Genomic DNA, 24,097 nt, shown 5'->3' with positions numbered 1-24,097 from the left:
GGCTTGGGTTGATTCTGGCAATCCCTTTGAGAACTTTTAAACTATAAACAAGATCTCCTGGAAGTCTCCTTTGTTCCAGGCTAAAATGATTTAGCTCTTATTCTGTTCTTCTCTCTACCCTGCCATTTTTAATAAAGTATACCCCCCTAATAGAATGTTCCCCTCTATATCAAAGCAGGAGAAGCTGTCTGAACATAGCAGTTTTCTCCTAATTTTGATCATATCCACTTCCACCCACTTTTGGATTCTCCCTGGATTTATTCAGTCAGTTTCTTAACACTTGAACTAAAACTACAGTATTTTGTGCTTCTACTGGTGACCCCATCTACAAGTCCTTTGGCCCCTGTGTTAGAAGTAGTTGTTCGATATGGCCCTCATAGATGTAGGAAAAGGGAAATGGCTTTTCATTCCACACACCATACATCACTCACTCGCTGCAACTGTCTAATCAGGAGGGGGAAAGTATTCCTACTGCCGATGCAAAGACAGTTGGAAAGTAATGCAGAGACACTCCAAATCATCTGATTGTCAAATCCCCCATTTGTAAGTTTAAGCTTCACGGTTTCTACAACATTTTTTTACAAGGTCAAAGGATGCATGCAAAGATTATTCTCTGCAAAGGTTAGCAAATGATACAAGTGCTGTACTGTAGAGCCCTGAATCTAAGGTAGACAGTTATTAACACAAACTGGTGGCTCATACCACATCTGGGCATGTATAATTACAGGACTATCCCTTGTGACCAAATGCAAATTATAAAGAATCTCACTCTAAGAACATTAATTGAATAGTTGTCGTCATCACCCTCCCACCACCACACACACACGCAATATTTACATTTCAAAGTAAGAGAGCATTATGGCAGTTCTACCAAAAATGTCTCAGCCCACATGAAGCAACGCTCCCTCCAGAAGTCCCCTTTGGAGAGAAAATACAAACAGCTGATCCTGGCATGATTCCATTTAGTTTCAGAATGGCTTCAATAACAAAAGGAGTCCTCTCTATATTCAGAGCAGAAGCCATGAATGTGGGAAGGTTGCAGAAATGACCTCCCTGATATAAGACATCCCCATGACCTGTGACCTTTTAACAGAGCTCCTTAGTTGCTCAGCCCAAGAAGGGTGGCATTCTGAAAATCAGTTACAACTGTGAATTAAAAGAGAAAACTAAAGAAAACAAATTAAGAGGAGCCTTGACATTATAAAATATTTAATCTTTTGCTCTGTGAGTTTTTGTACCAACCAAGGTCTGGAGGAATAAGGAAAACATAAATGGGTGGTGCACATACAACTTAAATCCCATTTTTATCCATAAGAAAGCATAGTTCACAGAGATGCACTGAAGTTGCCAGGCTTGTTTCGCAATTTCATCGTAGGAGACGCACCAGTGGTTCTGGTGGTTTTAGGGAAAGAGTGGTATGTGGAACTGAAGCCCTTGTTCTGCCACTGATAGTTCTTCAAGCTAAGACTGAGGCTATCTGTCCTTCACACACAATCAAAAATCAAGAACCTGTTGCAGCAGCCATGCTTGAGGAGAAGTCCATTCCATAGTCCCTGTAAATCTCTTTCAATTAAACTCTAAACCCAAACCTTTTAAAAGGCAAGTCTTTTCAAATATTTTCAAATGGTTTTGTTTTTAAACACCCTACTTTCACTTCCTTACTGTCCTGTGGATGCCAACTAATTTATATACCCACAACACCACAGAATGCTGATTAGCACAGCATACATTAAAGTGGTAAGCCACTGTAACCTTACACTTTCTTTAACATGTAGCCTAAATACAATTTTGGGCAAAACCACTGAAAGCCATGGAAATAGTCAAGGTAATTATTAAGAAACTGAGATTGGCATAATAAAAACTTTAATAAAAATAGAATGACCCGTCACAAACGTTTACGGGTTGTGCCGTCAACCCTACACTCATCCAATAAATAAGATAAATAAATAAAAGCTTATGAGACACACAATACCATAGTCAAGCTGTTGGCTATTATCCATACCGTATCCACTAAATACATTTCACAAGTTTCTCCACAGGAAAGCAAACGCACAGCTTAATTCGAAGAGCGCCTTTGTAATGATGTGATGAACCAAACTACTGTTTCAGAGGCAGGAGGATCATCATTCAAATCACTCAGCGCTGTGTTTTCATTTCGAAAGTGTCCACCGTCAGCGGATTGAAGAAATGAAAGCGTATCAAACGTTTTAGAAGAATAACAACCTGAGCAGCGAACTATTAAAATCCTGCTTTGATGCATTTTGTCTATTTAAATCCACTTTTAATGTCGATACAGGATATTGAACGAGCAACAAACCTATGAAAGCATGCCAATAACTCCACACCCTACCAAAAACACAATTAAGACAGTACGATGCATTTTGATTTGCGTTTCAATCCCCTTTCTACAGCCTAGTTCGTATCAGGTTTCCAAACCTTATTTACAATCCGTAGTAAACGGATAAATATCATTGCGAGACCTTTTGAAACCTCCCAAAGGCGTATACAACAATAATGATACATACATATGCTCTGTGACTGCAGATAAATAAATGCTTGTTTTAAGACTTGCGTTGATTGGAAATTATACTTAAAGCATCAGCAGGACAGTCATTTCTTCCTTGTAAATGTAATTAATAAATTGATACAGGAGACCAGACTCACAATACAAGTGCCAATGGCATTATATGCCATGCAAGGAAGCTAAAAAGCTTTGGTCGGCATAAACTTGACATTCACATTCTTCCACCAGGAACATTTTTTCTCCAGCACTAATGCAAAAACCAGTGATGAAGACGTAAGCAGGTGCTTTGCCTGCTTTCTTGAATTTATTACAACATGGATGTTACCATGATCAAACTTCAAACGTGGAAGTGTGTGGGTGTATGTTCCCAATGTTACGGAACCCAAATCCATCATCCTTGGTCCCTTGCAAAACAGTCATAAATAAATAGACTCGTTATGTTACACAAGGAATACAATGTATTGGGAACCACCAAACAGCTGTTTGTAGGTTTCTGCTCTGGGCAGAAAACCGCGCAAAATGAAAAATACATCGCATTTAACACTGCTTATTCAGGAGAATTAAAATCCACAGCACGTACCCTGTAGCTTCAAAACTGCGATTCCTTCAAAAAGGGGGGAAACTAAATTGCATTAGGATTACTAACAGATTACCAGTATATCCATCATAATTAGATGGCTTCGATGTCGTTGAAAAGGGATTATTTTATTAATCGGGGATCGTGGGTCCTTTTCACTTGTTTATTGATTACAATGTGAAAGACTACTGCATTGCAACAACTGCAAAACGATCAGGTATTGCCGGCTGTGTCTAGCTGCAGGAGCCTACTATTCACAATAAATTCAATAAAAACAATGCGCGGTATGGTGAATGACGGTTTAGATGGTTGTACTTGTGGTTTATTTTATTTTTGTTTGACAGGACTAGTCAGAAATACCACAAAATATGCTGCATGTATCACAACTATGAGGATATTACCGCACACTTACATTCCCAATGGGAGCAGTATAGCTTCAATGCCAGTTAATTTGGCGACTTGGTCATTTTAAACCTTGCAACAAAATTTCCAAATGTTATTTATTGGCTGTAAGGAAATTATTTATTAACCAATATATTGCAAAAAATTAAATAAAAACTGATTTGGGACACAAAATACTGTGGAAAACAAGTCGGGGTTTCATTTTTCTGAGAAGCATAAAATAAACTTAAGGAGAGGCGTTTTGAAAATCAAATTCGTTTCACAATTTTAATAAATGTCGTGCATGAAGGAAAAAAAACAAATCCCTTACCTCATTGTGGTGATGTTTCCCCCGTTTTAAAAGCGATCCCTCCGTTTGAAACGTTATGTCGCTCAAGCCTGCTGTTATTCCCGTTTCTACTTTAGTTTCAGTAAGTCCGCGGCTACTCGATTAAGCAAATTAAACCACAGAAAAGTACCAGTGGAAAACCGCAGGAACAATGAGCACCGACACATCCAAGAAAGTAAAAAAAAATAAAAAAATAAAAATAAAAATCGCTGTCCTGCTTGGTCTATAGCATCCCGCTCACGTTTATGCTCATTAAAGAAAGAAAAAAAAGGCAACTCAGTTCTTCTCTGCTCTCAGGATCCCAATCGCTTCTCCGACTAGCAGCGGCAGCGTGCCGCCGGGATTCCCGTCTCCAGACACCGCACTGACGCACAGCTGCTCCGGAGCGACGTGAGCCACGCAGGCCACGCACAGGAGGAGCCGGCGGCCACGCCCCCTGCTGCCGGCGGGCCGCTGTCTGCCTGCTCCGCGGACGGGAGGCCTGGGCGTGCGCGCCGGTGGGATGCGCTATTGACGGGATTACTGCAGTTTTTAGGCGCCACAATGTGGTCATGTTGTTGTGCAGTAGATTTCCTTTGTTATGCTGTGATGAATTCTTGTCTTTTGGTTGCCAACTTTTCCTTTCTTGTTTTAGATCTCGGTAATATACATTTTGTGCCGAGAATGGCATGGCAATGCGCAGTTTGCTTGTGCTGGTGTAAACACTGTACAGTTCAATTTAACTCCATTTAATGACGTCAGTGCCCCAATGCTATGCAATGATGGGCCTTAACCGACATCCTACTAAGAATGTCTTTAATTACCTTTAATGTACCTGCAGCCTATATTTTAAAATGCACAGTATTACTAAACAGCTAGCTACAGGGTCTAATTCGCTGTGCCTTAAAACTTTGAGAGGGGACTGGGGGGCAAGGATGGTGACGTTGCGACGTTTTAGTGTACAGTACAGCACAAGACAGTGTATTATGAGTCTACAATATATTACAGACTATGTATCACAGTGCAATACAGCATATTATAGTATAATGCACTAATACAGTAAAATACAGTGTATTGCAGTGACCGCAATGGACATCACGGTGCAGCACAAGAATAGGGAGAGAATAAGCATTCTAGCGAATGGACACACTTCGTGTATTTGACAATTGATTTGTTTTAAAGGAAAGGCATCTGTACAAATCCTCACTGCTGATTGGCTATCGAACGTATGAGTCGCTGCTGATTGGCTATTGAACTATGAGTCTCTGCTGATTGGCTATTGAACGTATGAGTCACTGCTGATTGGCTATTGAACGTATGAGTCGCTGCTGATTGGCTATCGATCATACAGCGACTCATTGTTGCATGAGAAACGGGATTTTGATGTTCCAACGTTGTCTTTGATGGATTCTAAATAAATCATTATTGATCATATCACACAACCCCCAAAACATAATTTCTCAGGTTATGTGTGTGTGTTTGTGTTATTATTTATCTGTGTTTAGCTGTCGCGTGTGTGTGCACAATGGCCCCAATGAGATCAGACATCTGACCAGAGTGCAACTCTACATTTAATTGTAGTAATAGGAGACAAAAGCAGTGTTGTTGTATGTTGTTGGAACATAATAATAACAATCATCATAATCTATTAAAGCCCCGGTACTCATTTATTTCACACATTAGTATTGTTTTATTTTTTGTGGCGACCCTCATCAGTGGGATAGAAACAAGTTACTATTATGCCTTTAGTAGCAGAATAAGTATTAGTATTAATGTTAGTATTACATAGTATTATAAGTGGGATTTAAATAATATGGGAAATCATGCTCAGCAAAATGTTGTATTTTGCAGGGCCACCATTATTATTAAAAATGCTGTATTTGACTATATTTAGGCCTATCTTATGTCCATGGCATCGGTATTAAAATGACAAACAGCATTCTGATGTGTCATATACCTAAGCATAGCACTGTCACCCGGATCCACATTCCTAACATCTGAATCTGATTTTTAAGGAGAGTTATGACCATTACATTGTTATGTGGTCTTTTATTAGCTCTCATGTGATCAAGACTTTCTAATACTGATGCAGAAACTTTATTTATTTGACTTTTAACACTTATTTATAATATATGTTTATATATTTTGATTGTATTCTTAGTATATTACACGTATATGAAACCATATAATTATGCATATTGTATATGTAAGTTTCTCGTATGGGAACAGTGGTTTGTGGTATGTCTCAGAATAGTTTCCCCCTCAAATGTCTACGCTAAAGAGACAAAAAAGATTAAAAAACCTTTTTTCCATCATACCATGGCCCTTAGAAAATTGATTTTCAAAATTAAAAATAGAACCACATATGGTATTCTGTGTTAGAGCTACCCATGAAAATGTTATCGCTTGTAATCTATGCTCTTAGATGTATACCCAAGCATTATTTTTGCCTCTTCCATGACCTAATTTCTCTTTGTGTTCCCCAAATCTCACTAACTTCAATAAAAGTGTCCAGCTGGAACAAAAATAACATGCTTTTTGTTTTTCATTACTGGAGGTTTAACATAAGGATAAAAGCAATGTAGACTATTACCACTGTCACTCATGATGCACACTCAACATGAACTATAAATATCTTAAATGGGAATGTTCTGTGGTACTTCCTCTCACTGAGGTGCAGAACTTTTCAAACTACACTTCCATTTGAAATGGCCAGGGGTGAGCAGGTGGTGTTGACAGAGGCTATAGCCTGAAGGTGTAATGAACCCATGTGATTTCCTGAACTGGCCCAGCAGGCAGGATGGACCTTGTCAATGCCACCTATTCTTTACTGATTGGGCAAAGGTCAGGCTCCATGAAAGCCACAATGATGTCATGTCTGCCTGGCCTCCAATCGCGTGATACTGAAGTAGTCCTTTCAGTGACCTGCATCACAGGGGTCACTACACAAAAGATAATGAGAAGAAGAAGAAGAAGAAGAAGAAGAAGAGGAAGAAGAAGAAGACATTCAGCAGGGTTAAAAGTCACCTTAAACCATTTATTGTGCATCATTGTTTGTTTGATAGTGATAATAGTGTTTAAAATAATAATTTAAACTTAAATAACATTTTAAATTGGAAAAATGAACCTAACCAAAAAAGCTAAGATACGTGTAGTCTTTGTTCAAAAACAGTTTCTTCGCATCAATGAACGATGCTTTTACTGAAACAGATTTGTATTACAGTTAATACTATTTAAAACAGTAGGGGAGACATAATTAATATTGTTCTCCACGCCGGCAGATGGCGCACACAGAAACGCACACATGCGAGCCGACAGAGCCAGCAGGCCCAGTAGGGCACCAGGCAGTATGGAGCAATGCGATTGGCCGCCCCTGAACTCCACCAATCATGCGGGAGATTGTTAGGTTGAATTGCGTCCATCTTTTTTTGCTTTTACTGCTGATGTGTGTTTAACAATCTCAGTCGCAGAGGCATTGTATTCTGCTTATTCTTTTTATTTCTTTCGGATTGCCTTTAGTGATGCCTTATTATCAGACCTGGGAAGAGTTTGCCAGAGCGGCAGAGAAACTTTATTTGACAGATCCAATGAAGGTAAGAAAGTGGCCGGGAAGAAAACAACACACCGGTGTTAGGAGCAGTTGGATACCTACAGCTGTTTTCACACCTCGTTTTGCAAATTTATTAGAAAGTATTATATATGTACAAAGTGTCTCATGTATATTGAATTATGTATGCAGATATGTATGTTTGTTGTGTTTTGTTTTAATCCAGATCCTATGTATGTATAGTGAGGAATTGTCTGGTTTATGTCGGGTGATTTTACTGGCCTTGACAGAGATGTGATATTTTCTTGCAAAGTGTAGGTTCAGTCAAGAGTCTAGTTCTATGTCATATTATCTAAGTGCGTTAGTAGTGAGAGTTATGGAGAAGGTACAATTGATCACATATCGTTTTCAGTGTTCTCCCAGAAGAGACTGTAATTTATGAGAAGATATTTTTTCTGAAATTAAATTATCATGAAGACCAGTGAAAATGTATGCTGTGTTTGGGACACCCTGCCAAGAAGGAGGTACTTTTAAAAGTGTCATACATGTGAGCATCTGGTTAGGGTGGGTAGAAGGTTGCACAGGTTGTGTCCAAGCTATGTCGAAATCCTATTTTCTTATCTTGAAAGAACAGCTGGCCTTGTTTAATATTCATGGGAGGCTAAGGCCAGAAATACACGTTTGTGTGTTTTACAAAGAGAGAGGTTTTGAAGTAATTACACTAATTATTTAATGTATGTTGTCATCAGGGATAGTGCTCTGGGGGAGAGTTACCCCCCACTATACAGCTCAGACTCCGCTTTGTATTCAGAAACCTGAGGAAATTGGTGTAGTTGTGTGTGTTGAATGATGAAGAAGCCAAAGTAGTTATTTAGTTGAGTTGAAGAGCAAGAAGTGGACTTCTTTTCTGCAAGGATAACATTGTTAGATTCAAAGTGGAGCAACTTTGGAGAAGGGAGGGCTTAACTGCAAATCACACAAGGAAGCTTGCCTCCAGCTTCTGGTACAGTTAACTTTGCTGGGGTCCCTCATATTGGTCCAATCTGGGTTATGATGATCAATATCTAATGTAGTGACTTGATGGATGCAGGTTTATAACCTTCAAACACATTGGAACATTTTCTTTATGGTGCCCCTAATCTAGCCTTTTTTTGTCACAGGTGCGAGTAGTACTCAAATATCGACACTGTGATGGTAACCTATGTATGAAAGTGACTGATGATGCAGTGGTAAGTAATTATGCAGCTCTTTAAAGGATGTAGAGTTTTATGTGCCCCCCCCCCCCCTTTATGTATTCAAATTGTCAGGAACTTAAAAACAAGTGAGAGGATACTCTTTACTTATGTAAATATTAAAAGATCCCATGCTTGTGAAACGCCAATAATAATAATAATAATAATAAAAAAAGATTAAAACTGATTTGGAGGTATTGTCCTCTAAACAGATAATTCTGTAGACTTAATAATCAAGAATTTAGATTACACATTCTGAACTTTGCATTTGCTTCCCATCAAATACAAAATACGCTGCTGATAAGTATTCAAATAGTCGAAGGGCCTAGATAAGCTTCCCTTTTTTTTAATACACAGATCAATGGAGAATTGATTTTAGCCATTGACTCATTGCTTCATATAATGTCAAAGGAGATATTCAAGCTAGAATGTTTTCACATTGACAGTCCAGCAAAAATATACATATATTTGCTAGTATGTTATTTATGTAGAGAATGGGCAAATCTAACTAGTTGCAAAGTTAATAAATTAAGGCAATGTTTAGCTTTGTGCATTCTTTCTCTAGGAAATACTGTACATGGCAATGAGTCAGCACTTGCACTTTGTGATGGTTATGCACTTGGTTCTTTCAGACTGTCATGCACAGACTTGCTTTCTATAATGGCTTTTCTTTGTCAGTGTTTGCAGTACAAGACAGACCAAGCCCAGGACGTCAAGAAGATCGAGAAGTTGCACGGAAAACTGATGAGATTCATGGTCTCTAAGGAATCCCGCAGTGTTTCCATGGAAACAGACTGAGCACTTGATTCTGTGTTCTATCCAAAATTTGGACAGTGTCTTCAACACAAAATGAGAGGACTGGGAAACGAGAGACTTTTTGAGGAGGATGTCTGTATAGCAGCGCAGGGGTCTGAAGGGGGGGTGCATTACAAATATTACAAATTTGGACAAGGACTATGGCTCCTTGGCAGTCTTGGAGGAAGTCTGCCTGTGGCTCCTGTAGAAAGCCAGTATTTATTTTTTTGTGTTAAGGTGGAATAAAAACTAAGGCTGCACAACAGCAGTTTGGAATTATGAAGAAATTATGAATTCATGTTTAGAATTTTGGTACTTTCTTTATTTTTTTTTCCTCTCCCCCCTTCCCTCTCAGAAAGGAGTAATGTATGCCTTCATCACACACATTTCAAGATTGAGTCTTTCCCCTGCAACTTAACCTTCTGGTCTCCTCTGCAGTACAGTCTACCCACAGAGGCATTGCTTTTCATCAAAATACACTCTTAATCTCACACGGAATTGTAGGAATGTTTATTTTCTGTAACACTTGCCTGGATTTATTAATCCATTCATGATTGATCAATACATTAAATCTTATTTCTTCCTCTAGTATTTTAGTTCCTGCCCCCCCTGCTTTGTCTCACGTTACCTCTGCCTGTTATGTACTGATTCTTTACTGTACAGTAAAATATCCCATCTGCAACTCTTAAGATCTCCATCAAAATAGTGTTACTGGTGCCACAGTTAGTGATGGTGATCTTCAACATCCTTTCAGTCTTACCTCTGGTAATATGAATGCAGGTTAGAATTTACTATTGTTATTCTCCTTTCTTCCCTGCAGTTCAGTGAGGAATGGAAATGTATGTAAGCAAGACAGAGAAGGGGTTAATTGAATCTAGCTGCCACCACCATGAGTCCCACTCAATGTCTATAGACTCGGATACATCAGCACATCTCATGCAGATAAAATCGCACTGTTAATGGTTGAAGAAGTCCAGTGCCTTTTTACATTGCATTATAAACTATAAACACATTCACCACACCCCTTCAGGGGCTCAGATTGGTAATGGGAGTAATTCCTTTTGAAACACCACTCAAGTGATTTATTTTAATCCAAGGCTTTAACGGGGTGGGGGGGGTTCAATGTGGGTTCATGTCTTTCTCAGTATTAGAAGTGGGAGTTGTAAGGATGCCTAACTCTGTAAATAAAATAAAGAAATTAGGTAAATTAATGAGGAAAAATTGAGGGTGAAAATTAGGAAATAAAAGGTGGCAGATGTTGTAAGGCAGGGTGAGGAGGGATGGGGTGCACAGCAACAGCAGCAGCTCCCAGTCATTGTCCCTGTTGCTGCTGGTATCTGTAGGGTCAGTGTGCCAAGCAGCACAGTACTGAGTCAGCAGGGTGAGCTGCCCACTGTGCTGCTCATTCCGCCTGCAGCTGGGCTTTGCCTTCAGCAAAAAACAGTACAGTGAATTCATTCAATTTCCACACCCCTTTTTTCTCTGGATGATTAAACGCTGTATGATTATCTCTGATATTTACAAAAAGAACAACTAAAATAAACAAAAATGTGAAATCTGGTTCAACAATTTTCTGGCATAGGGACAATTGTTCAGTTTCTGGTAATTTGGTTTATATCAAACTTTATATACAGATGTCAACTATTATGGAAGATAAGTAATATACGCTACATGGCCAAAAGTATGTGGACACCTGCTCATCAAACATCTCATTCCAAAAACTTGGGCATTAATATGGAATTGGTCCCCCTTTGCTGCTATAACAGCCTCCACTCTTCTGTGAAGGCTTTCCACGGGATGTTGGAACATTGTTGAGGGGATTTGCTTCCATTCAGACACAAAAGCATTAGTGAGGTCGGGCACTGATGTTGGGCGATCAGACCTGACTCGCAGTTGGCGTTCCAATTAATCCCAAAGGTGTTGGATGGGGTTGAGATCAGAGCTCTGTGCAGGCCAGTCAAGTTCTTCCACACCGATGCCAGATGATGAAGCGTGATTCATCACTCCTGAGACCACTCCAGCTGACAATTGACATTGCACATGGTGATCTTAGGCTTGTGTGTGGCTGCTCGACCATGGAAACCCATTTCATGAAGCTCCCGAAAAAGTTCTTGTGCTGACGTTGCTTCCAGCGGCAGTTTGGAACCCTTCTGCACTCGGCGGTCCTGTTCTGTGAGCTTGTGTGGTCTGCCACTTCTCAGGTGAGCTATTGTTGCTCCTAGACATTTCCACTTCACAATAACAGCACTTACAGTTGACCTGGGCAGTCTGATGAACTGACTTGTTGGAAAAGTGGCATCCTATGACACTTCCACATAGAAAGTCACTGAGTTCTTCAGTACGGCCCATTCCACTGCCAATGTTGGTCTATAGAGATTGATTTTATACACCTGTCAGCAATGGGTGTGGCTGAAATAGCACAATCCACTATTTAAAAGGGGTGTCCACATACTTTAGGCCATGCAGTGTAACTGTCAAGAGGATCAGCTACCCAGGATCTAAAAACTAAAAAATATGATGGAGCAGTGAAATACCATTCTTACTTTAAAGCTTTGCAGGTGTCTCACAGATGACCCTGTGTAAACAGTATAAATAAATATATACGCAAATCTACCAACACATAGAAGAAAATATATAATTACTTCAAAGTTATCTCCTGAATAGACGGCTGATACTCGGCTCATCTCCTAGGCTGGTGCATTTTGTATAAGAGTGTGTTGCCCTCTTGTGGTGTCTGAGCATAATACTATGAAAAATGATCCCATTCTTGTTTTTGTACAATGTGGATTGAATCCAGCAATTGAGCACACAGGTTTATACTGTGATGTATATTTTATTATATATTATATATTGTATATTTTATATTTTACCCTAATTTAATATAGTCTTTTCACACGATATGTGAATCACTTTTTTTAAATAAATCTATATTGGTACATAAGCACAATCTTAGGAGGTGCATGCTTGAAGTGATTGGTCTTCCGTCCAAACCGAATTTCACTACATTTCCCATCAGCCACCACGCCGATGTTCTTCGCCTTCCCAGCACAGCAGGCACGTATTCCAAGTTCTCTAGTGCGAAGTGCATTGTATCAGGTAAGGGATTGTTTTCAGTTTGTCTATCGGTTCAGACAATCAATTCAAAAGCAAAAGAAGGAAATTAACAGCAGAATGCTAATAGTTTTGTTTTAAAATGCTAAAATGTAATATACATTTGCAGCTCAGTTCCTCTACGTTCATTAAATCCGGCATGAATGACCACATTTGCATTTTAAAATGAAATAAACTGAGCACTTGCATTATGCAGGTACTGAAATATTTCCAATGTAACACATTTCTCATTTAAAGCTTTCGATAGTTTCGCAGACGATTGCAATAACTATCGTTGAATTCGTTAAAAAAGAAAGAAAATGGATGATAAATCAAATGATAAGTAGAGAGTATTGATTATTCTGAATGCATACAGACCAGAGAATAGTTAGCTCGCTGTGTTATGCAAGGTGTATGTTTAAATGGTGAAATCATATTCACTCTGCACCTAACCCCAGGCTTTTACACTATACTGTATTCATTTATTGAAATATTATTATGAATGGTGTTTAACAATAATATAATGACATGTATAGTTATTCCGGGGGGGGTATTGAGTGTCTGCCGCAGTTACTTTTGTAATCAAAGTAACGGTTTTAATTGTGGGATTACAGGTCAGTGTGGTTACGATCACAAAATGTAAAATTTGAATCTCTTCCAAATTGTCATTAATTACTGATATCAGCAATTGTATTTTTGAGATCAGCAATTATGGATGAAATGTCACAACAGTTTGCCATATTGAAGAAAGAGTGGTTTCACTGCTGAACACAAATCCGTAGCGCATATCAACAAGTGTCACTGTTTTCCTTCAATACGCATGATAATCCAGGCCACTGTCAAATGCAAAAGCACATCGTTTTTTTTGTTTGTTTTTTGCTTTAACTGAATATAGTCATTGTTAACATTTGTATCATGTGCTTCTTTTTTAACCGACTCTTTGCTAAAGGAACATTTAACAGCAAAGGATTGAATGCTCTCATCTGCACACTTGGCTTTCAAATTGCTATAGAAAAAGGACCCCACACAGAAAGAAAGGGGAGTTGGGATCTCCAGTAGCTGTCAGGAATAGATTTAGTGTCAGGAGTGGGTGCTGTACAGCATCATCAAATACTAGGAGACATGGATCTGACAGCTTCTGAAGTGTTAGCCTTTCACCAGGAGACCTGGGTCACCATTGCATAATAAAGCTCTTCATTGATTTATGTGTTTAGCATTTAAAATTTCCTCTTGAAAACTTAACAAGGGATCTTAAAATGGGCAATGAATTGATTTTATTTCTTTCCTTACTGTAATGTGTAATTTCAAAATAAAGTAATGAAACTCATTATTAAGGTGTAGGACCTGTGTTCTCGTTGTCACAGTTTTGGCAGTATCATTCACCTTTAAAGGTATCAACGCCTTCTGTAATGTGAAACACACACACACACACACACACACACACAGTAATATGTGAGTTTTACCGTGTCATTTGCAGAGACTGGTTGACACAGTAGGACTGTATTCCCAGTGAATAAATGCAGTTTTGACCGGTTTTCAGCCCCCTCCCACCCAGTCATTTCAATAGAAACCTTTTTTCCATGGATCATTGGATTAGAAAAACTTTTATCTGCAGTGTGGAAATGGCCTCCTGGGTAGGGTTCAGTTGAACTGAGCTCAGCTTTCCTTTTATTTATTTCTGAAGACATGCGAGCCCCTGCTGTTCATTTTAATAAACACCAATTAGGATGAAAAACCATACTTTAAGGCTAGGTTTCTCCTTATGTTACAGCAGTGTTTACCAATATGCACTTCTTTCTGCAGAGAATGTCACAGGCCTGTTTGGCAAGCTGCCTCCTGGCCTGATTACTCAGCACTGCTTTCACAATGGTGCTGGTGTTGTCAGATGCAAACACACTGAAATAAATAAACATATATTTTAAAACTGTGATTACAATTTTTCTGACAAGACTATATCTGTTACTTAAGTGTGAAAGTGAGAAATGAAATTCACAAAACAGGAAAATGAAAGCTGCAGTTGAAACAAACTGGGAAATAGTGTGAATTGGAGCATAGAACAGGAGTTTGTCTAAATATATTAAAGAGGTTGATGTGGTTTTGATACAGGTTGAGGACAGGCTACACAGATATTTTTTGAAAAAGTAGCAATAGTGTGATGAGATTGAGATGAGATTATTCACCATTAACTAAACTAGGAATTACTCATTTTCTGTTGAGGTGTTGCTTGTGCAAGAGTGCAGAGAAAGATAAGCTCTGCTGTGTGCATTGACATCCATGTGCAGCAGTTACTGGGCCAAAGTGAAGCCATTGTTTGAACATAAACCAGAATCGCATTAATCCCTTAGATAATCTCACAGGGAAGTTGTGCAACCAATATAGGACTTTATAATGTTTCTTACAGTCCCCACACACTGTCTGAGAGTGGGTAGGGTCTCGTTCTGTGGTGTGTAACTGCACACTCGACAGATTTTATACTGTCTGCTTTGGGTCCTCCAGTTTATCTTTTCTCAGTTTTTAAAATATAAATCGAGAAGAAAACATAGGGACATGGCTCACACACCACTGTGCCGTCATTGTGTTCAAGCACCCTTAACACCCCAGACCAATAGCGCAGTCCACCTCTCGTGTCCCTAGGGTCGGGCACCATGATTGTGGAGGTGCTGGCAGCGGTGGCTCTGGGGCTGCTGGTCTGTGTGCTGTTCTTCAGGAAGAAGGAGGAGTCTCTGGAGACTGAGGACGGCTGGTGGGGTGAGGGTCAGGCCCCGGCCTCTGGAGAGGATGAAAGCATTCACCCTTTCAAAGTGCAAACTTCGAGTGAAGAGATTGAGGTGAGGCCATGCAGGGAGTTCAGCATGTGTAGACATATAGATTATAGATCTAGATAGTATAGGTAGTATATGTTGCATTACTCTGCTGTTTGCTGTTCAAGGCTGACAATAAAGTAATGAAACTAATCTTGATGTTTGTTCATGAGGAGCGCACACAATTTGAACTGGAATTTTTCAAGTCCATATTGTATCTGATTTCCTGTGACTGCCCATTCTGTAATATATAAATGAGATGGACACTTTGCCCACTGTTTACCCACAGGGAAGATTGGTCAGCTGAACTGTATTAATATCTGCCTTTCAGGATCTGTACAGGCGGATTGATCAGACGCGCCCCATTCCCTCCCTGGAGCAGAGCGAGTTCAATTATGGCTTCAACTCTGCCTACCTGGGGAAAGTGGTCTCCTACTGGAGGAACCAGTTTGACTGGAAAAAGCAAGTGGAGAAACTAAATAAATACCCCCATTTTAAAACGAAGATTGAAGGTGAGCTGGAGAAGATGGCAAGCTAGGATTGTTAAATAAATAAATAAACTTACATAAACAATTAGACATTACTAAAATAATTCTGGGAGAAATATTGTCTTTATTGTTTTGTTTTAGCAATAGCACATCATTAAAAATGAAATGAATCCCTGTTCACTATAAAAAGAAAATGTACAGTACATGTTTCTGCTTCACTGGGCTGTATTTCGTCAGCGTTTGTGTGTTGTGTGTTTGCATATAGGGCTGGACATCCACTTTATCCATGTGTGTCCTCCAAACCTCGCGGAAGGGAAGACAGCAGTCCCCCTGCTCATGGTCCACGGCTGGCCCGGCTCCTTCTACGAGTTCTACCGGATCCTGCCCCTCCTGACCGAGCCTGCCGGCCCCGACAGCGTGGTGTTCCAGGTCATCTGCCCCTCCATCCCTGGGTACGGCTTCTCGGAGGCGCCACACAAACAAGGTAGGATGGCAGAACTGCAGAGGAGGCACCAAGATTTTAGTATTTCCTGGGTTATCAAAGTCTGAAATGAGTGAACCGCAATGGGAAAACCTTTCTCCTTTTTCTAAAAACCACGTCTCCTGAGTGTGTGCCATGTGTGCTGGTGTCCCTGGCAGGGTTTAACTCGGTGTGTGCGGCCCGGGTCTTCTGCAAGCTGATGAAGAGGCTGGGATTCAATGATTTCTATGTGCAGGGCGGAGACTGGGGGTGGCTCATTGGGACCAACATCGCACAGCTGCAGCCCAGGTAAAATAAATTATGTGAATCTCCCTTCTGCTCATTCAGAATCGATGTTCATTTAGAGTTCTCAAATTTTGATTGTCTGATTTTATATTCATATGCACTGAGAAAAAATAAGTTATGGTTAATGTGGTATGTTTGTAAATGTCGAAAGCCTACATGTGTGAACTATGTTATACAGAGTTTTTCCCAATCATAATCCGATCTCACAGTGTACAGCACAATGCCATTACTTTGTTTACTTGCCTGAGAGAGTCAGTGAAACTTCTCTTCCTGGTGTTTCTATTCCTTGTGTTTCTCTTGACTGTAGAAACGTTAAAGGCCTGCACCTGAACTTTGCCTCTGTGTCCAAGCCCGGTTTACACACTGTCCTGTCTCTGGTATTCGGACGCTACTTTCCTGGGTTGTTTGGGTTCAAAGACCATGACCTCAAACGCCTCTTTCCATTCATGACAAACGTAGTGGGGGAGACTCTGAAGGAAACTGGCTACATGCACATTCAGGCTACCAAGCCAGACACTGCAGGTGAGTCAGAAAGACAGTTATTCCTGACAGTGATTCTGTGGTCTGTACTATCTCTTTCCTAGCTGTGCTTTGCCCCTGATTGTCCCCTTTGCTCTGCTGGTTCATTTGTGTGTTTAATGGGTGTGTTTGGTATGTTTGTGTGCTGCAGGTCGGGCTCTGAATGACTCTCCAGTTGGGCTGGCCGCCTACATCCTGGAGAAATTCTCCACCTGGACCGACCCACAGTTCAGGAACCTTGAAGATGGAGGACTGGAAAGGTATCCAATATCCACTCATTCCTGATTTTAGTTTATAGTGGAAGATGCATCAGTCTTGTTTTGTTCTTTGCCTAAGCAAGTAGCTTATTGCATTTATGCTGTTATGCAGAAGGCAAGTTTCAATTTGTTCAAAACTTAAAATAGAGCCACACATGTCAAGAACATCAGCCTAGTTAATGATACTTTATTGATGTCATCACTCTTTGTGTTTTATTCGCTCTTAATGAATTGCATTTGCAGGAAATTTTCCCTGGATGACCTTTTGACCAACGTGATGATTTACTGGGTGACAGGCTGCATCATTTCATCAATGCGGTTTTACAAGGAAAACCTTGGGAAAGGAATTGGTACTCGAAAACATGAAAAGTTAGTATATATTGTTATTAAGTTACTCAGCAGATGCCTTTGTCCAAGGTGACTTTCAAAGGTTATCAATATTTAAAGCTTCAAAGGAACTGCAATCCCTGGTAAATAGCCAAAAATATATTGATATTGATTAGAGAAAATGGCAAAATACAAAAGTTGAGGAAAATATCTGGACTTTTTTTTACTTTCTTTAAAAAAACCTAAAATAGAAACCTGCTTTCTTTGTAAAGGAGGCGGTAAGAAGTATAAATGATTTTAAGGGAAATTCCAAAGACTAGTGGAAGAAAGTTGCATATTGTGGCAGCTGCAGGGTGTGTATGGTGTGCCCAGCTCAGTGTTTCCATCCCTCTAGGCTGCCAGTGCGGGTGCCGACAGCGATGGCCTGCTTCCCCAATGAGCTGCTGCACACGCCCCGGCTGTGGGCCGAGCAGAAGTACCTGAATCTGGTGTCCTTCAACTACATGGAGCGGGGGGGGCATTTTGCTGCTTTCGAGGAGCCGGAGCTTCTGGCCCAGGATATCCAGAACTTCATGAAGAAACTGTCCGGGAGCGAGTAATATACTTTCAAAGCATTGCGCTGTATTAGAGACATTAGCACATAACCTAGCACTGTTATCTTTTTTTTTCCTCCTCACATCACATACACTGCATGAGGTGAGGTCAGTCTAATGGCCAGCAAGGGTTCTCCTGTCCCTTTGAGAGACCAGACTAAACGCAACACTGATGAGTTTTTTAAGAGTGATACTGAAGAGAATTTTGATTTAATTGTAATTTGTAATTTAATAATTTGAATTAACCCTGACTACGGAAAATCAGGATATAAGTAAGTTTAATTAATTAATCTAGATTCCATGTGTATCAACAATAGAGATGATGTGAAACTACAGGACCAGGGCAGCCTGTCACAGCATTGCACGGATACAACTGAAATATTTACTCTGCAGCTGTCTTCATTTATATTTTCTCCTGTGTGCTGCAGGAAGAAAAAAAACTAACATTTTGTAATGAAAGCACAATAATCATGGCTTTTCTATTTTAAAGAAAATAGATTACAAAAATAAATACTAACAAATGTTTAAGAAAATGACAGTGTGACTGTAGTTATTTATAAGGTACATTAGAACTAGATTGTGGGCTAATCAATCTTCTTGACACACAGGAAATGGGCATCACAGAAAAGGGCATTTTTGTCTTGGGCACCATTCCCTGGCACAACTCTTACAGTGTCTGCATGCCTCAGCTGTTTCCCCTAACTGGTACAGAAAATAAGGGTCTGGACACACTGTCCTGAGCATAGACGGTCATCATTGGTCATGCAGGCAGCTGAAATGAGCAAGCAAGGAAAACAATTTTCCAGAAAGACATAGTCCCATCAGATCCCAGCATCACCTGCCTGGTAGGACTGGTGTTCTTCCTGCCTGCACAAGCACGTCTGACGAGGATCATGACTGCTGGCAGTACACTGAACAGAAAGCGATAAAAATGGCTGGCCAAGGTCTGACCCCTGGTCTTTTGTGTACCCAATAACACATCCACTACATACTGTGGCTCTACAGGAGCTTCCAATGGTTTCTGATGAAGGCCCCTGTTTGCAGAACAGCGTCTGCATTATTATATTACCCTGACTCTATATCTTTGTATAGCATTTTGTTGTTCTTGCTGTTGTTTGTGTCCTTGTTCCTCCTTGTTAGGAAAGTGCCTCTCTTTACTAAACTGGGAAAGGGAATGTGAGCTGTCCTGTGTCCAGTGTTTCACAATCCTTGCTGTTATTAAGGCTGAAAAAAGCCATGACCCTCTTTTAAAATTAGTGTCCAGTACTGCTAAGAGTCTCCAGCTGCCAATGCTATCAGCCCCTTGCTTTCCCAAGCTCTGCGTCCTGCCCCTGGATGCTCCGTGACTCCCAGGAGGCTGCTCCCTTGGCAGAGAGAGCCCGGGGGAGGGAGAGAGGCGCTGGCTCCAGAGATAAGGACCTCTTGAAGATCCCCTCATTACCTCACCAGATAAGGCAAGGGAGGGAGAGGAATGGCTCGGTGAAAGGATTGCTGTAGTTCCAGGCAGAGGAATGAGGCTCATTAATGCAGCAGGGTGCCTGGATTTTGCGCCGTGATCCATAACCAAGTTTTCCTGCGGCCTTGCTGGCCTCGCAAGTTCTCCAAGCAGCTCAAACGAAGTGCCCATGGCTGAGCAGATGCTGAGCAGCACCAGCCCAGAAACTGTGAACAAGTCAGGCATGGAAAGGCTGCCCGGCAAGAAGGTGCCCAGGCACATACACAAGGACCCGCAGAAATGGGTGAGTCCGCTCCTGGGAGGGCGATAGTCTTGGCTGCCCTGTGTGGGGAGGCAGTGGGATTGCATTGAGCGGAGGGACAGAGATGAAGCACAGTCTAGAGGTTGCAGAATGGGAGATGGTGGGCTTGCCAAGTTAAAGTACTTTGGAACTTGCAACAACAGTCAGGATGCCCTTGAAGTTCCAGTACACCATCACGTTATATCCAATAATATATCCGTGTTTTCGTAGATTTCTCGGCACGTTTACACAATTGAAAAATCTCTCAATATTTGGAAGAAGTATTGCTTTATAAAATGATGCTGAACCACATACAGTGTCTAAACGACTGCACTCATTTCTGTGGTGGGACTGTGGGGGTGCCGATGTGTAGAACATCTGTAACGGCTCATATTGGAAACCAGTTAGGGCAAGTTTGTGCTACCAGACAATGCAGTGTAGACCTGCTGCAAATCTACTCGTGCCAACTGGCATGTGAAGAGAGTGGGGACAGTCCTCAGTGATATGCGTCACATCTTGGATTAGTCATATAAATAATCGTATTCCAAACTCTGCGCTCCACTTATCTTGACAACCTGTCTTCGTTCGACAACTTTCTAGAACATTCTCCTAACAAACACAAAATCCAGCACACACCTGTTCCAGCACTGCTGTATTCCAGTGAAAATGAAAGATACTGGAAATATAACTGCTTGTTTTATCCTTTGATGTTAAGCACTCTGAGGCAGTGACCCAACTAAGGGCTATATACAAATAAAGACTGCTTGACTGATAGGTTAAAAGTGGTTGTATAAACAGGTGTAGTTTATTCAGTGGTTCATTTAGTTTAATAAACACTGCTCATTAATCTATACTTATTTAGCAATGATATCTTTTTGGAGTTTGTTAAACAGTGTTCCAGCCTAGGGAAAATAAAGATTCCAGTTGATTTCACCGAGTTAAGACAGGTTGTGTACACACTGGACCACCTCTCAATTGATATCCCACAGATGCTCCCTTTCTGAAGTGAGGTAAGGTTGTAATGGGTATTTCTTCTAATATAAAAGGGTTGCGGCATCTTAAATATGATTCTTCTACATCAACTGGTCTGAACATCCCCTGAAAAAAAACAGATGTACGCTTTCAAGAACAATGGCTTACGCAAGCGTTGCAGTAACTTAACATGTTGTCCACTAATCATTTGATTTGACCGTAAAAGACAGAAAGAAGTGAAGAAAAGGCTTGACTGCAGTTCTGTGTTGATTGTCAGTGTATCAAGTACTTGGCATATAACTGCATTTATGTCAGTAATGATATCTGTGACGTGTCCTCTTATGCTCTCATCGGTGATTCACACCGATTCAGGGATTCTCATCAGCCCCAGATAACACTTCCCAGAAGATACTGCATCATTCCTCACAATGGCAGTGTCTTCATGTGACTTCCACAGCAAACTCCCTTCACTGTTGCTTTCATATTTTATAAGATTGGATATTAGCTTTTCATTTGCAGACAGTGAGATTTGCAGGATTTAGAAATGTTTTAATGCTACACTGTTTTTTGTTTTTGTATGGAACTTGTCTTGCAAGACTGTAAAATCCTTGTATATGAAGGTGTTTTCTCTTCTTTATTTACCTTCCCAAAGGTGGTGTAAACTATAACCTTGCTTGAGTGAACAGATATTTTACAGGGGTATCAATAGGGTTTAAGTTAATAATACTATCCCTACTTCGCCAATCCTTTTTGGCTTAGTTTTGTTTTGGTGTGGTCCTAACAATTCTATTGGGTCGCACAAGGGGGGCTATAGCCTTGTAAGTCCCACTTTGGTAGTTGTGCAGGGAGTGTAATTTTTTTAACAAAATCTCCAGGCTTTGTTTGATTTAGACTTTGACTTGTGCCCTCTCTTCCTTGCCACCGTGAGCAAGGATGTAGCCGTATTCAAATTGTTGAGACACCTAGAAGTCTGTGTGAAACCCAAATAATAAAGGATGGACCATATTCATCAAGCTTTTCAGTTACCACAAGGAAAAATAAAAAAACACACAGAAGTGTTTGTGTGTAGGGGGGTGTCACATACCTTTCAGAGTGCTAATTTAAGTTAACAGAAGCAGATCACGTGTTTTGTGTGTGTGTTTGTACTATTGGGTGTTTGTTTTTTCATCGCTACTGGCTATTCTTCTGAAAACTGATCCCACATCCTTTTGCACTTCCTTAAGGTGCACTCCAGGTGCGATGTGCAGCACAGAGTGAGCCGGCCGCAGCCCTGTCCCGAGTATGCAGCCCGGGAGCGGAGCAGAGTGAGGAGCCTGCGCCAGGCCTTCCACAGCCTGCAGGCTGCCCTGCCCTCCGTCCCTCCCAACACCAAGCTCTCCAAGCTGGACGTCCTGGTGCTGGCCACCAACTACATTGCCCACTTGACTCAGACTCTGGACCAGGACAGCACACAGCCTGACCACCAGGTGACCCTGACAGCACAAGGATACCTGCATCCAGTCAAGGTCAGTCAATTTGTTTTTAGTTTTTTAGATTTTTCATACCCTTGGCTCTTGTTTGGACAACATAAGCATGTTTGTCTTCCATTTATGACACCTTTCAGCCAAACGAATTCAAACATTACAGCCAAGCCACAATGAGTGTTTGGTGGGACAGTTTTCTTGGATTCGCAATAGAAAAACATGTGTTTCTTTTGCAGAAGTGGCCCATGAGGTCCCTCCTATACTGTGGTAGCATGGGAGAGTTGTTGACGGGGGTCCCGGCAAATCAGAAGGATGTGTGTGCTGAGGAAGATGCTCATTTATTGTCCCACAACCCTGGGTCCCGCCTTGTGTGAGACTTCAGCAGTCTGCTATGGGACTGTCTGGCTCTGAGAAAGAATCCTTTGTATTATAACTGTAGGACTTCCACATCATTTAACTTGTTTGGAGTACAGAAAGGACTGTGTCAATGCTACAGTTAAAGTATTGTGTATTAACATCTGCTGCTTTAAAAAAAACCTATGTAATAAACACATATTTAAACCCCCTCCCCACATACATGCATATTCAAAGTTAAACAAAACTAAAAAAATAAATAAAAAATAAATGTTTTTCTGTCTTCTACACTTCTAATCTGCAGTAAGGGCAGATTGTGCTTGTGTTGTTCGGTTCTGTGGTTTTGAGTTGACAGTCATAAATCTGGGAAAAGATAAATACTTGGGGAGGTTTGTCATGTGTACTTTTGGCACACTCTTTTGTCTGTAATAAGCTATCATGTACAAGGTTGTAGAACTCTGTTTAATATGTTGTTGTTGTCTGTTCCACCCCTGCCTTTTTGGACAAATATATGCACTTACCTACTAACAGGATCTAGTCAAATTCCAGGACAGCTGGAAAAACATTATGCAGTTCTTCAAACATTCATTTTTTTTGTTTCTTCTCTGAACAAATGTCATTCGTCAAGAAAGTTATGTTAATTCACTGTTTTGTGAAAACAGCCTGTGTAAATATTTCCATTCTGGAATTATACATCTGGTAATGCCATAATATTATTTTTGTTAAAAACTGAAATGTTCAATAAAAAAAAATATGATGCCAGTTCTGTTATTTGTTTTGGCAAGTTACTTTAAATCTATCATCACAATATCATCAAAAGAAAATGTCTTTTAAAAAAAATCTGTATTTTTCTGACCTTTGCAGCATTGGCATATATCTCAGGTAGATATAGTTTTACCTGATTCTGTTACTGATAAATAGTAACAGTAATCTTTAATGCTGACTTTATGCAAGATCTGCAAAAATCCAAAACAAAGAGCTTCTAGATTATCATTGAAGAAAGCATAAAATAAATGTACTTAAGGTTGAACTTCTTTTGCATTAAATGTTTATATGAGAGATCTTGAGATATGCATTCATTTATTGATTGATTGATTGATTGATTGATTGATTTATTGATTTGATTTGATTTGATCCCATTTAATCTCATGTTGTTGCATGATGAAAGGTTAAACTACACTTCCTTTCAAATGATTAAAAATGAAACCTGTACAAACTGGTAAGAGTAACCAGTGAAAGTCTTTCAGGACAGAAGCAGCCACTGTTTGTAACATTACTGTACCTGTGTGCAGGCAATGCGAGAGACAGCCCGTCTGGCAGGCAGTACACTGGGGTCAAACCGCAGGA

The 24,097-nt window shown here is 40.4% G+C and overlaps 4 protein-coding genes across 5 annotated transcripts in view; 3 read left to right on the top strand and 1 right to left on the bottom strand.

The window, feature by feature from the left end:
• The window catches only part of enah (ENAH actin regulator), a 109,788-nt gene extending 105,574 nt beyond the window's left edge, over window positions 1-4,214 (bottom strand). For both annotated transcript variants that reach the window (XM_066705244.1, XM_066705224.1), the window contains exon 1: window positions 3,814-4,214. Coding sequence is in view for 1 of the 2 variants with exons in the window: in XM_066705224.1 (XP_066561321.1) it covers window positions 3,814-3,818 (5 nt within the window). In the remaining variant the exon portion in view is untranslated. The remainder of the gene's footprint in view (window positions 1-3,813) is intronic.
• A 3,007-nt stretch (window positions 4,215-7,221) lies between these two features.
• srp9 (signal recognition particle 9) lies at window positions 7,222-9,975 on the top strand. The gene is made up of 3 exons (XM_066705192.1): window positions 7,222-7,403; window positions 8,518-8,586; window positions 9,268-9,975. The coding sequence occupies exons 1-3, from the start codon at window positions 7,332-7,334 to the stop codon at window positions 9,385-9,387; spliced, it is 261 nt and encodes an 86-aa protein (XP_066561289.1). The 5' UTR covers window positions 7,222-7,331; the 3' UTR covers window positions 9,388-9,975.
• A 2,354-nt stretch (window positions 9,976-12,329) lies between these two features.
• ephx1 (epoxide hydrolase 1, microsomal (xenobiotic)) lies at window positions 12,330-18,758 on the top strand. Its single transcript, XM_066705168.1, has 9 exons — window positions 12,330-12,480; window positions 15,109-15,302; window positions 15,607-15,787; window positions 16,029-16,247; window positions 16,403-16,532; window positions 16,837-17,051; window positions 17,200-17,308; window positions 17,549-17,674; window positions 18,027-18,758. The coding sequence occupies exons 1-9, from the start codon at window positions 12,345-12,347 to the stop codon at window positions 18,229-18,231; spliced, it is 1,515 nt and encodes a 504-aa protein (XP_066561265.1). The 5' UTR covers window positions 12,330-12,344; the 3' UTR covers window positions 18,232-18,758.
• A 114-nt stretch (window positions 18,759-18,872) lies between these two features.
• Window positions 18,873-23,809, top strand: tcf23 (transcription factor 23). The gene is made up of 3 exons (XM_066705180.1): window positions 18,873-19,964; window positions 22,157-22,438; window positions 22,633-23,809. The coding sequence occupies exons 1-3, from the start codon at window positions 19,851-19,853 to the stop codon at window positions 22,768-22,770; spliced, it is 534 nt and encodes a 177-aa protein (XP_066561277.1). The 5' UTR covers window positions 18,873-19,850; the 3' UTR covers window positions 22,771-23,809.
• Window positions 23,810-24,097: the final 288 nt, after the last annotated feature.

The sequence above is a fragment of the Amia ocellicauda genome, chromosome 1 (genome assembly GCF_036373705.1).
Source record: "Amia ocellicauda isolate fAmiCal2 chromosome 1, fAmiCal2.hap1, whole genome shotgun sequence".
In the NCBI taxonomy this organism is placed as follows: Eukaryota; Metazoa; Chordata; class Actinopteri; order Amiiformes; family Amiidae; genus Amia; species Amia ocellicauda.
Note: the sequence above shows the minus strand (reverse complement) of the source record. Positions and strands in the feature narration are given on the sequence as shown.